Source organism: Rhinoderma darwinii, chromosome 10, assembly GCF_050947455.1.
Source record: "Rhinoderma darwinii isolate aRhiDar2 chromosome 10, aRhiDar2.hap1, whole genome shotgun sequence".
NCBI classification, from domain to species: domain Eukaryota; kingdom Metazoa; phylum Chordata; class Amphibia; order Anura; family Rhinodermatidae; genus Rhinoderma; species Rhinoderma darwinii.
Genome location: NC_134696.1, coordinates 21,795,550 through 21,809,134, shown reverse-complemented (window position 1 = coordinate 21,809,134; position 13,585 = coordinate 21,795,550). Strand labels below are relative to the sequence as shown.

The following is a 13,585-nucleotide window of genomic DNA, read 5'->3' as shown; positions in this document are numbered from 1 at the left end:
AATGATAAAAAAGAAATACAGCCCCCCCCCTTTTTACTTACCACCACTTATAAATAATAGAAGTAAAACAATATGTCTACTTTAAAAAAAAATCACCATTTAATAGTAGTCTATACATTTATCATTAAAATGAGTTTAATAACAATTTTATCTAGCACCCACCACTTGTAATATTCTACCTGGCCAGTTGGGGCAGTGTAGCAACAGGCACCTGAACTACAGTATTGGCAAGCTGGAATTAAATGGAAAAAAATCAAATATATAATGTACGTGAGAGATCAAGTAAACTGATATTTGAAAATCTATCCCTAAACAACCTCACAGCATCTTGGCCAGGTCCCATCATTTGTATCTATTGTGCGTGAACAATATTATTTTATTCAGCTAATTGAGGAAACATTTTAAAATTTTAGATGTTATTTAATTTCACTAGTTGAGTTCTTGTTTTGAAATAAATGTGACAGATATAAATATTAAAGTCGTAAGTGGGAATTACACTGTCAGTATCTGGACTGTGAAACTGGTGACACGGAGCATGTAAAGTCTGCCCAGCAGTCCCAGGATCTTCACTGCCACAAAGATTTTATTCTTATAGAACTCAAAGGGATGATCTAAAGATCCATTATTCATTAAAACTTGTGGAAAGTAGGTTTTAGCACAATATTACATCTGAGATTTGGGTGAATAGAACAACAGAACACAATAGTATTCACTATATTGCTGTCTTTTAAAGCATATACACTACCGTTCAAAAGTTTAGGGTCACTTAGAAATTTCCTTATTTTTGAAAGAAAAGCACAGTTTTTTTCAATGAAGATAACATTAAACTAATCAGAAATACACTCTATACATTGTTAATGTGGTAAATGACTATTCTAGCTGCAAACGTCTGGTTTTTAATGCAATATCTACATGGGTGTATAGAGGCCCATTTCCAGCAACCATCACTCCAGTGTTCTAATGGTACATTGTGTTTGCTAACTGTGTTAGAAGGCTAATGGATGATTAGAAAACACTTGAAACCCCTTGTGCAATTATGTTAGCACCGCTGTAAACAGTTTTGCTGTTTAGAGGAGCTATAAAACTGACCTTCCTTTGAGCTAGTTGAGAATCTGGAGCATTACATTTGTGGGTTCGATTAAACTCTCAAAATGGCTAGAAAAAGAGAGCTTTCATGTGAAACTCGACAGTCTATTCTTGTTCTTAGAAATGAAGGCTATTCCATGCGAGAAATTGCCAAGTTACTGAAGATTTCCTACAACGGTGTGTACTACTCCCTTCAGAGGACAGCACACACAGGCTCTAACCAGAGTAGAAAGAGAAGTGGGAGGCCCCGCTGCACAACTGAGCAACAAGACAAGTACATTAGAGTCTCTAGCTTAAGAAATAGACGCCTCACAGGTCCTCAACTGGCAGCTTCATTAAATAGTACCCGCAAAACGCCAGTGTCAATGTCTACAGTGAAGAGGCGACTCCGGGATGCTGGCCTTCAGGGCAGAGTGGCAAAAAAAAAGCCAGATCTGAGACTGGCTAATAAAAGGAAAATATTAATATGGGCCAAAGCACACAGACATTGAACAGAGGAAGATTGGAAAAAAGTGTTATGGACAGACGAATCGAAGTTTAAGGTGTTTGGATCACACAGAAGAACATTTGTGAGACGCAGAACAACTGAAAAGATGCTGGAAGAGTGCCTGACGCCATCTGTCAAGCATGATGGAGGTAATGTGGTGGTCTGGGGTTGCTTTGGTGCTGGTAAAAGGGATTTTGAATAAGGAAGGCTATCACTCCATTTTGCAACGCCATGCTATACCCTGTGGACAGCGCTTGATTGGAGCCAATTTCATCCTACAACAGGACAATGACCCAAAGCACCTCCAAATTATGCAAGAACTATTTAGGGAAGAAGCAGGCAGCTGGTATTCTATCTGTAATGGAGTGGCCAGCGCAGTCACCAGATCTCAACCCCATAGAGCTGTTGTGGGAGCAGCTTGACCGTATGGTACGCAGAAGTGCCCATCAAGCCAATCCAACTTGTGGGATGGGCTTCTGGAAGCATGGGGTGAAATTTCTCCCGATTACCTCAGCAAATTAACAGCTAGAATGCCAAAGGTCTGCAATGCTGTAATTGCTGCAAATGGAGCATTCCAAGATGAAAGCAAAGTTTGAAGGAGAAAATTATTATTTCAAATAAAAATCATTATTTCCAACCTTGTCAATGTCTTGACTACATTTTCTAGTCATTTTGCAACTCATTTGATAAATATAAGTGTGAGTTTTCATGGAAAACACAAAATTGTCTGGGTGACCCCAAACTTTTGAACGGTAGTGTATATCTGTATAATTTTTCATTTTTATTTTTTTTCATAAATCAGTAGCATATGTAAATACATAAAAACTCTGCAATATATCTTATAAGGGGACAATGACATCTTCCCCATCTAGTAGAAGCCTGTGGTTCCACATTCCCTGCCTACAAGCTGTCTGTACATGTTCAAAAACCTCAGTACCCTAAAAATATGTTTAAAGTAAAACTATAAATAGTAGCTGGAGAGAAGGGAAGAGGAGGGAGATGCAGCTGCAGTTTCTATACTTGTTTCCATTCACTGACTTAGTAGTGTTGAAAAGTTTGAGTAATTAATGCATCAAGTTTCATTTGCATTGAACTGGAAGACCCCCTTTAACCCCTTGCACCTGCTTGCATTCTTGATCAAGTAATTTTTTTGTTTCCCCATCGTCACATTCAAAGAGCAATAACATTTTTATTTTCACATGGACATGGCTGTATGAGGACTTGTTGTTTGCAGGATGAGTTTTCAATGTCACCGTTTTGGGCTATATATAATTTTTTTTATTAACTTTTATTAACTTTTTTTTGGAGGGGGATATAAAAAAAATAGCATGGTTCTATGTATTTTACATTTACGCCGTTTACAATGCAGCGTAAATATCATGCTAATTTTATTCTATGGGTCGGTACGATTACGGCGATACCAAATATGTATCTTTTTTATTTTGCATCACTGCTTTTCAAGAGCCATAACTTTTTTTATTTTTCCGTCAATATCGCCATATGAGGACTTGGTTTTTGCGGGACTTCATTGCTACCATTTTTGGATACATGGGACTTATTGATTAACCTGTTTTTATTATTATTTTTGGAGGAATGGAAAAAAAATTGCAATTTCGACGTTGTTTTTTTTACGTTTTGTGTTATGGCGTTCACCTTGCGGTTTAAATAATATGCTAACTTTATTTTTTGGGTCATTATGATTACGGGGATACCATATATGTGTAGTTTTTATTTTATTTTTACACTTTTACTAAATAAAACCATTTTTTAAAGGGAAAAAGTCTTTTTATTTTTTATGTTTACCTTTTTATAAATGTTTATTTCACATTATTTTTTTCAGTCCCACTAGGGGACTTCACTGTGCGATCTTTAGATCGCAGATATAATGCTTTGGGATACTTAGTATACCAAAGCATTGTTGTCTGTTAGTGTAAAACTGACAGGCATCTATAAGGACATAACTCTGGCACAGCCTTAGGCCTCATTTACACGAGCGTAATATACGCGCGTGCGACGCGCGTGCTTTTCACGCGTGTCGTACGCACCTATATTACTCTATGGGGCAGTTTAGACGATGCGTGAATTTTGTGCAGCGTGAGTGCGTTGCGTAAAACTCACGACATGTTCTATAATCGTGCGTTTTTCACGCAACACGCACCCATTGAAGTCAATGGGTGCGTGAAAACAACGCATGCCACACGGACGCTACTGCGTTGCATGCGCGAAAATCACGCAAGAGCTGTCAAAAGGATGAATGTAAACAGAAAAGCACCACGTGCTTTTCTGTTTACAAACATCCAAACGAAGTGTCAAATTAGAGATGAGCGCACCGAACTTCACCGGGTTCGGCCGAACTCGTTTTGACCGAACCCGGCAAAAAATGTTCGGGTACGCGACGTCAGGAGACAGTCACTGCCCACGGTGCTGAAAGACTTAAACTGTTTCAGCACCATGGACAGTGACTTTCGATCGCCATATACATATACGTGTAAAAAAAAACAGAAGTTCGGACTTACCGATAAGTCCCGGCTCCTTCCTCCAGTCCGACCTCCCGGGATGACAATTCAGGCCAAGTGACAGCTGCAGCCAATCACAGGCCAAGCACAGGCTGCAGCCAATCACAGGCTGCAGCGGTCTCATGGACTGCCGCGTCATCCTGGGAGGTGGGGCCGGATGACAAGAGAGGGACGCGTCACCAAGGCAACGGCCGGGAGACCGGACTGGAGGAAGCAGGCAGTTCCTGGTAAGTTTGAACGTCTTTTTTTATTCACAGGTTGCTGTATATTGTGATCGGCATTCACTGTCGAGGGTGCTGAAAGAGTTACTGCCGATCAGTTAGCTCTTTCAGCACCTTGGACAGTGACGGGCGTCGACTAGCCTCATCTCTATGATGGCGGCTGCGCGAAAATCACGCAGCCGCGCATCATACACGGATGACACACGGAGCTGTCAAATGCCTTTTGCGCGCGCAAAACGCAGCGTTTTTTGCGCGCGCAAAACGCACACGCTCGTGTAAATCAGGCCTAATAGTCATACAGCCAGGGCAGACCTGGGGGCCTTTGTTAGGCCTCCGGCTGCCAAGGCACCCCATCGGATACCCGCAATTGCATTTGCGTGCCGCTGATGGGTGACAGAGGGAGCTCCCTGTCTCTGTAAACTACTTAAATGCAGCAGTCGCTAATGAGGGGTTAAACGGTCGCGATCTACGTAAACTTCGATCGTTACCGTTGGAGCAGGAGCCCGGCTGTCATTAGGGACACCCGTGCAGGATGTTGATTAGGCGACCTAGAACAAAGCCCCTTTAATGACCGCCGTGAAAAAGCGTTTTGGCAGTCATTAAGGGGTTAAAGTGAATTTCAAATTTTTTTTTTTAATTACCGTTTTTGTTTTTTTGTTTTTTAATCTAAATAGGTCCAAAATTCTATTCTCATAAATTTTTTAGTATATCTTTTTATCTGTTTTTCTGATACTGAGCTCCAAATCCTCAGGAAGGAAGAAAGGGGTATTCCAGTTTAGGAGTTTATAACATATTGTATAGAGGTTAAACTGAGTCATAAAACAGTATGCAGTTAACCCTAGTGGTAACTGAGCACTGCCAGAATTGTATTATTGTTTATTATAGAGAAGATTTGGATTTCTGACCACTATAAGGCCACGTTCACACGTGGCGGAATTTCTGTTGAATTCCGCTGCAGACAGTCCGCCAGTGGAATTCTGCAGCAGCCGTTTTTTACATTTCTTTCTATACATTTTTAGGAAACTTAGTTCAAACGTTAAGGATAATATCTGTGTGGAAATTAGGCTGCAGTGCAGAATTTCCCCTCCGCACCATGCACATTATTTTACAGAGAAGCAGCGGAATTTCACTGCGGATTTCAGCCTTTGCAATGCAAAAACTGAAATCTGTGGCAAGTCCGCTTTGATATCTGCAACGTCTGAATTACCTGTCAAATATGCAAATGTTGCGGCAGATTCATTGCATAATTGCCCCAAATCTGCCGCAACATTTGCAGCGAAAAAATTCTGCCACGTGTGAACGTGGCCTAAAGGTATTAGGATGTGAATCAGCTCTAAATAGTAGACCCTAAATGGCAATGCTTAACAGTATCCATCAGAATAGTGGGCTGGTGAGAGTGGAAATGAATAATGTCTTATATTATTACACTCATCCTCCTTCACCTACGGTAGAGCTTTCAACCACGCCAAACGTATCTATATTTATGAAGTTGCGAGTTATAAGTCACTTCAAAGCTCTTTTTCTATGTACACAGCTGCTACTGAAATTTCCAAGTCTCTCGCCTTCCCCTTGTTCAGCAGTAAACAGGCTGAAAGAAGACACGGCAAACCTAGTTTGACAGCTTTTAACACCTTATTGCTATTGCAGCTGGTAAGGCAACGCATCTTTTTGGCAGCCGATGAGGGACCGGTGGGAGGCTTCACCTCCTCAATCATCAGGACTCACGGTCCCTGCACGTTGTTAGGCATATACTTTACACCGGCCCTAAACCTGCTTTTCCAACAACGTCATTCTGCTTGTTATTTACACTACTTTCATTAAATTCACTCCTCGACTATCACAATAGATTACAGTCTTTCCAGAATTTGATCCTATAATGCTTTTTGCCAGTGTTGAAATCCCCTTTAGATTTCTACTTGACCTAATCCGTCAACATTTTCTGACTCATGTCAATGCGTCCATCTCCTGTCATTGTTGTCTTCCCTTGTGTCTTAAATCTTTCTGTGCAAATTTGAATTGTTTCTTAAATCTTGGTTGAATTTTGGAGTATTCGGATTTTTAGGGTTTGCTTAGATTTTTGCCAAATAGAAGATTCTACTTAAGAATCCAATTACTCAGAATGTAAGAACTCAGTCGAAATTCTCCACCCGACGAATGGGAAAATTATTCTATTGAAATTTTAATAGAGATTTATTAGTTTGGATATTTTATGTTTGTTTTTTTATATTATTTATTGTTTGTATTCACATTTATATTATAATATTAATATATTTTTAAAATAATAATTTAATAGGAAAGTTGAATAGCAAATAAGGGATAGAAACATAAAAAAAAACATATGAATGGATTAATCCCTCCATATTTTACTGGTATTTTTTTTTATATTTATGTCATTATTTTTAATACATTTTTATTTTGAAAACATGTTTTATCTTATTTTTATAATATTATTAAACATTTATCTGCTGATCCTTTTTTAAGGACAGATCTGTTTAATTCCAAATTGAAATTGATCAAAAAGAAATTCAGAGCAAATGCTTATAATTAGTAAATGGAGCTACAAGGGTCATGTAACATACTGGATTTGTTAATTATTTTACTCTGATTCTCAAAATGCAAGTTTCCAAGCTGTTCTGTACACTAAACATCATTGGAAGTCACAAATTGCTGCTTCATGTTACTTTACCCTACTGGGGAAGTTGCAAAAACAAACCCCCTTTGCTGACATCACTCAGTGCTCTGCAGCTATTGGCTGAAGCTGCATCACACAGACTTCCTGCTCTACCTGCCTCCTACATTCACTCTACACAGAATACTAATAATACCAAGAGCTCTCTGCTCCATTTCAGCTCCCCCCCCCACTTTCTATTTCTAATGCAAGACATATTACTTGAAAGGGAGCAGAGAGCTCTCAGTATTACCAGTATTATGTGCAAAATGCATTCAGGGGGTGGGCAGAGCAGGAAGTCATATAGGTGCAGCTTCATCCAATGGCTGCAGAGCAGGAAGTGATATCAGAGAAGGGGCATCGTTTTGGCAACTTTTGCTGTAGATAGGGTTTCCACCATGCCGATAAACCACCAGCCCAGCCAGTATTTACACTATGAGACTGGTAAAAGTAAAAATGTCTTATTGGCAATAGCATTGCCAGTATTTTTGCATAATAAAACGTGCGCTGTCAGATTACTTCCTATTTGGATAGGATACTCGTCCTTTGCCAGGCCACCCAGCCCTAGGAAAGTCAGCATCATCAGGAGTAGGTCATGTGTGAGATTGGCATCGGGGGAAGATTGCAGCAGGAAAAGTAGTAGACGGCCGGAGACTCACATTTACTGGCCAAACATGTACACACTGCCAGTCTGCGCAGCCTTGAAAACCAAGAGCGGAGGTCGGAGGAGGATACTGACAGAGCCACAGATAGACAATGATTCACAGTATCTCAAAGACCTAAGTGGTAAATCAGACTTAGCGTGAATTCACACCCTCAAAAGGGCACCCACGCTTTACTCAAGTTGGGGTATATGTTGGTGGAATTTGCACAAAATCATGTCAAAAAAACAACAACTCCTCAACACCGGCATGTGTAAACACACAATGAACCTGTCTGGTATGTTTGGGTGCAAAAGGTGACAACCCTAACTGGGGAGCCCAGTAACATGCATCAGTAGTTGTTATTAACTGTGGTGTCCAGGACTTATAATATGCAAAGCACCTTGGAAACTTGCATTTGGGGGAACAGAGTAAAAGAGTTAAGTAGCTCCATTTTTCTAGTCATGAAAAGATGCCGGGAGTTTCACTTTAAGGCCCTGTTCACACCGAGTTTTTTGACGAGTTTTTGGGGGCAGAAACCACGCCAAAAAACTCCTCAAAAACCGCCCGAAAATGCCTCCCATTGATTTCAATGGGAGGCAGACGAGTTTTTTTACCACGAGTAAAAAAGACTCGTCGTGGTAAAAAGAAGCAACATGACACATCTTTGAGGCGGTTTTCGGCTCCAAAACTCATTACAATGAGTCAGAAAGAGGAAAAAAAAACCTTGATGAGTATTTTGACGAGTTTTTGTCAAACCACTGTGCAAAAACCTACTGGAGCAGTTTTTGCAGGAGGAATTTTCCTCCTGCAAAAAACTCAGTGTGAACAAAGCCTTAGCAGCTCATCTATCAAGAGAAGCCTTTTTTGTGTGCTTCTTTTTAAATTGTCTTCTTTAAGCCTCATGCACAAGACCGTGCATTTGCGGCCGTATAAAACACATGCGGATTGTATAAAACACATGTTAACCTATGGGCCAATGCACACGACCAATGCACAATGGTTTCCACGGCCCGTGTATTGCCCTGAGCTCGGAAGGCAAAAAAAATAGGACATGTCATTATACCGGCCGCATTTACGGTCCGGGCTCACTGAAATCAATGTGTGCATTTGCGGACGGCCAGCGGATAACACTCCGCGGCCTGTCGGTGCGTTTTTTACGGACCGTGCACACAGCTACAGCCGTGTGCATGAGGCCTTATGAGTAGGTTGAAGTTGTGGGAGAAAAGCTAAAGAATTATATATTATGTTATTTTTATTTTTTCAGCTTGACAACAACCGGCACTGATTGTGTAATCTCAAAATATGTGACCAGCTTTTCACAACATTTTTTATCTTATACACTATGTACATATAATTTACATACCAATTGGCTGTGTAAATACATTATATTACTTCGGCTTCATTCACACCTGTGTTGGTGTGTTCCGTTGTTCTGCTCCAACAGACTAGCAGAACAAGGGAATAACGGAAGCAACGGTTCTATTACGCAACGGACAACGCCGGCGGCTGACGGAACCCATTGACTTTAATAGGTATTGTCGGCTTTCCGTTGGGGTGCCTGTGATTTTACCGGAGACTTGTCTTCGATAATCTTCTGTAATTTCGTCCGGATCTGCGATGGAGGCCCCTAACGGAGCTTCAAAAGAAAAGCCTCCTCTCATTGAGATTTATTAGCTCTTATTTTGCCCAGATTTACACCACCAATAGTAAACTACATATAACAGCAAAAAGGATAAGGAATTGAAAAGAGGGCAAAATCTAATATTCAAACAAAAAATACAGGCTAAAGCTGGCATGTACTGCCTATTGGGAGAGTATAGGGTGTGGAATCCCCTTGTTTTAAACCACCCTATTGTTTAACAATGTTTGGCATTTATCAAATCCCATTTATATTTTATTATTGTCTCTCTTAACCTTATACTCTCCCAATAGGTAGTGCAGGCCCTAATGGAACCTCCAACACAGATGTGAATGAGGCCTTGTATGGTACTGATCCTGACTTGCAGCTGTGTTATACTTCAGAGCAGTATTCACAATTCTGCCAGTTATCAATGGAAACAGTCAAGAAGTCGTTGCCAAACACACCACATAGGATCTTAACAGAAAATCTAAATAGAAAGGGAAAATTAGCGTTTACTATATAAGATTACGGTACAGTTTCTGATATAAATGCTGTACTTCTCAGAATGCAAATCACCAAAGTTTGTGTGAAGACACTGCAGAAGCAATAAGGGTATGTTCACACAACCTATTTTCAGCCGTTCTTCGGATTTATATTCACTCAACTTCCCTTGCTTTAGACTACTTAAGGACTACAGCCAGCATCCCATAGAAAGACTATAGAATGTAACATACAAAAGAGGCATAGCCATAGGGGGTGCAGAGGTAGCAGTCACACCTGGGCTCTGGAACCTGAGGGAGCCCAAAACCCTCTCTGACACATAAGAAGATACCAGTAATATAATTGGCACATGGTAGGTGGGGGGCTTTATTACAGATTTTGCATTGGTGCCCAGGAGCTTCAAGCTACGCCTCTGGATTATAGAACGTTCTCTAGTGATGAGGAAAGGTAGTACTTGAATTGTGGTATGGCGGACTTGCTAAATTTTATAATAACTTTTGCTGAAAACTCATCACAGTATAATGCAATAGTGCAATTCCCAAATATATATATATATATATATATATAAAAAAAAATAGCTTAGTCCACTATATATAGCTATGTTCATTCTATCTATCTATCTATCTATCTATCTATCTATCTATCTATCTATCTATCTATCTATCTATCTATCTATCTATCTATCTATCTAATATTATCTATCTATCTATCTATCTATCTATCTATCTATCTATCTATCTATCTATCTATCTATCTATCTATCTATCTATCTATCTATCTATCTAATATTATCTATCTATCTATCTATCTATCTATCTATCTATCTATCTATCTATCTATCTATCTATCTATCTATCTATCTATCTATCTATCTAATATTTTCTATCTATCTATCTATCTATCTATCTATCTATCTATCTATCTATCTATCTATCTATCTATCTATCTATCTATCTATCTATCTATCTATCTATCTCCCTATAATTATTTTTTTTTAAAAAAGGTTACTGTTATCATTGTGCACTTGTATTCAATAGTTAATAATTGCTACTTTCTGCAAAACTATCTAGATGGAATAGATAATGATGTACACTATATTATGTAGCTATAACAACAGTGAGGAATGACTTTATTGTAATATCTTAATTCATTTTCCTTTTTCATTTTCCTTCAGGATTCCTTTAGTGAACCTGTAAAAAAAATTCACAGGTATCTACTATTTTTGTTTACGAATGGGACTCACAGAGCAGAACTCTACTGGACAAATATATTTTTATAATATGTAAAACCTACAGACACTGTAACTTTTTTCCTGAAAAAAAATAAGTGTTTTTTTTGTTTGTTTTGGATAAAAGACAAATGAAGAAAAAAAAAATCATTTCAATGATTAGAAGAAATGATCAAAAACACAAAGACTGACCATGTGAATTTTTGGATTTGGACTGTGATTTTTGAACCTGTGCCAATAATACCAATATGTGCCATGAGTCGACGTGGGGGACTTCCATTGAACATGAAGTTAAGTGAATTCATCTTTGAATAGCGGCAAAAATAAGGATTTGGTGACCTATTTATAGGGAATTAAACATTGTATAGAGACAGTAAAACTACATTTTTTTTTTCTTGGTGGCGTAGCATTTTAACGGCTATTGTTTTGTTTAACGCATTTATTTTATTACACTCAGAATTTTATGTATCATTTTAAAAACAGTCATTGCTACTGCTTTAAAATACGTAAATAATCAAAGATATCCATGTAAAAGTATGAACTTTTTTAAGGAATCAGTATTTGAATTGAGTTCTTTAAAGTATTGAATTGCCTTTTAATACTGTAATACTGAAAACCTATATGCAACAATATTTTTTATTATCTTTATTTATTCATTATATGTTAAGAAAAAAACATAAGATCCTTTATTTTATTTTTATTTTTGGGGGGACTTGGACAGGATTATTCAAAATTTTACTTAAAAAAAAAAAAATGACAAAAAATCAATAAAAAAAAATTAAATAATTATTACCAAATTAAAAAGTTTAAAAACTTGACTAATGTTCCTATTGATGAAGTCATGTGGAAAATTATAGTAATTAAATATTAAAGCAAATTTTTAAAAAAACAATTAATTTAATAAATGCATTACCAAATTACCAAATTAAATGCATTACCGCAGAAGAAATGCCTCCCAATCTGACCCCCTTAGACTTTTATCTTTGGGGTCATCTGAAGGCAATTGCCTATGCTGTGAAGATACGAGATGTGCAGCAACTGAAACTACGGATACTGGAAGCCTGTGCTAGCATTTCTTCTGCGGTGTTGCTATCAGTGTGTGAAGAGTGGGAGAAGAGGGTTGCATTGACAATCCAACACAATGGGCAGCACTTTGAACACATTTTATAAGTGGTCAGAAACTTGTAAATAACTCATGAAAGAATAAAGTAACGTTAAAACCAAGCACACCATTGTTTTTCTTGTGAAATTCTCGATAAGTTTGATGTGTCACATGACCCTCTTCCCATTGAAAAAACTAAAGTTCAATACAAAATGGCTGACTTCAAAATGGCCGCCATGTTCAACACCCAGCTTGAAAAGTTTCCCCCCTCCCATATACTAATGTGCCACAAACAGGAAGTTAATATCACCAACCATTCCCATTTTATTTAGGTGTATCCATATAAATGGCCCACCCTGTATATTCTTTAAAATCAAACTTATTGAAGTATTTCAAAATCCCCCAAAATCCCCCAAAAGGAAATCATAGAGTGACTGATTGATTAATTAAAGCAAGAAAAAAATGTAAAAGTATTTAGAAAAATTTACTTATTAAAGATTTTAAAAATCCAAAAATTTGACAAGTGTTCCCTATCCATGGAGTCAAGTAGGAAATCGTAGAATGACTGAAAAAAAATAAAGACAAAATAGCTTTTATGTATTATTCATATTAAATCAAAGTAGGACTGGAAGATGACCCATTAACCTAATCAAAAAGATAAATCTATTTCACATATTAAATCCTGGCCTATGTTACCTACAGGGGTGCCCAAGATTTGGGGATTTTAGATATTATATACTGTGAGTTTATATTGTAAAATAGAAAGGGCACTTTTATTTAATTCTGTGTACATTGAAAATGACTTTATAAAGCACAGTTATAAATGCTATAAAAAATCATTAAAATCCCATACAGTTTTAGTTTGCGCATTTAATTTTTTCTTTTTTTTCTTTTCTCTGATATTAAACTAATTTTTATGAATTAATATTTGGAGTACATTATTTTTACTTTTATGCTTGTTATTCATTATTATTTTTGCTTTTGCTCCCAGTTGTAAGTTGCTTGTGCCGTAATTCTATCTTATTGCATAATAACATATATCACATTTGATTTATCATGTACGATTTTCAGATATACATATAGTCAAAATAAAAATGATTTTTTTATATAGATGCAGTTCTTTTTGTGTTGGTGTTAGACGCAAGGATAAGTAAAAAAAAAAAAAATGTTTGAGAAATATTCACAATAATTGACAGATTTTATTTTTCTGCAGATTGTTTCAGCCCCTACTCCACCTAAAAAATGTACATGAAGGTTTACTTGCAATATATGCGTATTTACAAAGATATTCTGTCTGTTGTTATATAATAAATGGAAGAAATACTACTAATTTTGTTTAATTCTGCCTATAATATTATTAGTTAATTGACTTTTACAGTAAAGTTACCAGCAACCAATGCAGAAATAAAGCAACTACAGGCTTAAAATGGGGCAAAAATAAAAAATGGGAAACCTCATCTGGGGCAAATTCCTATCATCTTCTTTCCACAGCCTTGAGGCTAAAGGGTTCT

The 13,585-nt window shown here is 37.5% G+C and overlaps 1 protein-coding gene across 2 annotated transcripts in view; it reads left to right on the top strand.

Moving 5' to 3' along the window:
- AJAP1 (adherens junctions associated protein 1) overlaps window positions 1-13,379 on the top strand; it is a 178,267-nt gene extending 164,888 nt beyond the window's left edge. For both annotated transcript variants that reach the window (XM_075839486.1, XM_075839488.1), the window contains one exon: window positions 10,919-13,379. Coding sequence is in view for 1 of the 2 variants with exons in the window: in XM_075839488.1 (XP_075695603.1) it covers window positions 10,919-10,940 (22 nt within the window). In the remaining variant the exon portion in view is untranslated. The remainder of the gene's footprint in view (window positions 1-10,918) is intronic.
- Window positions 13,380-13,585: the final 206 nt, after the last annotated feature.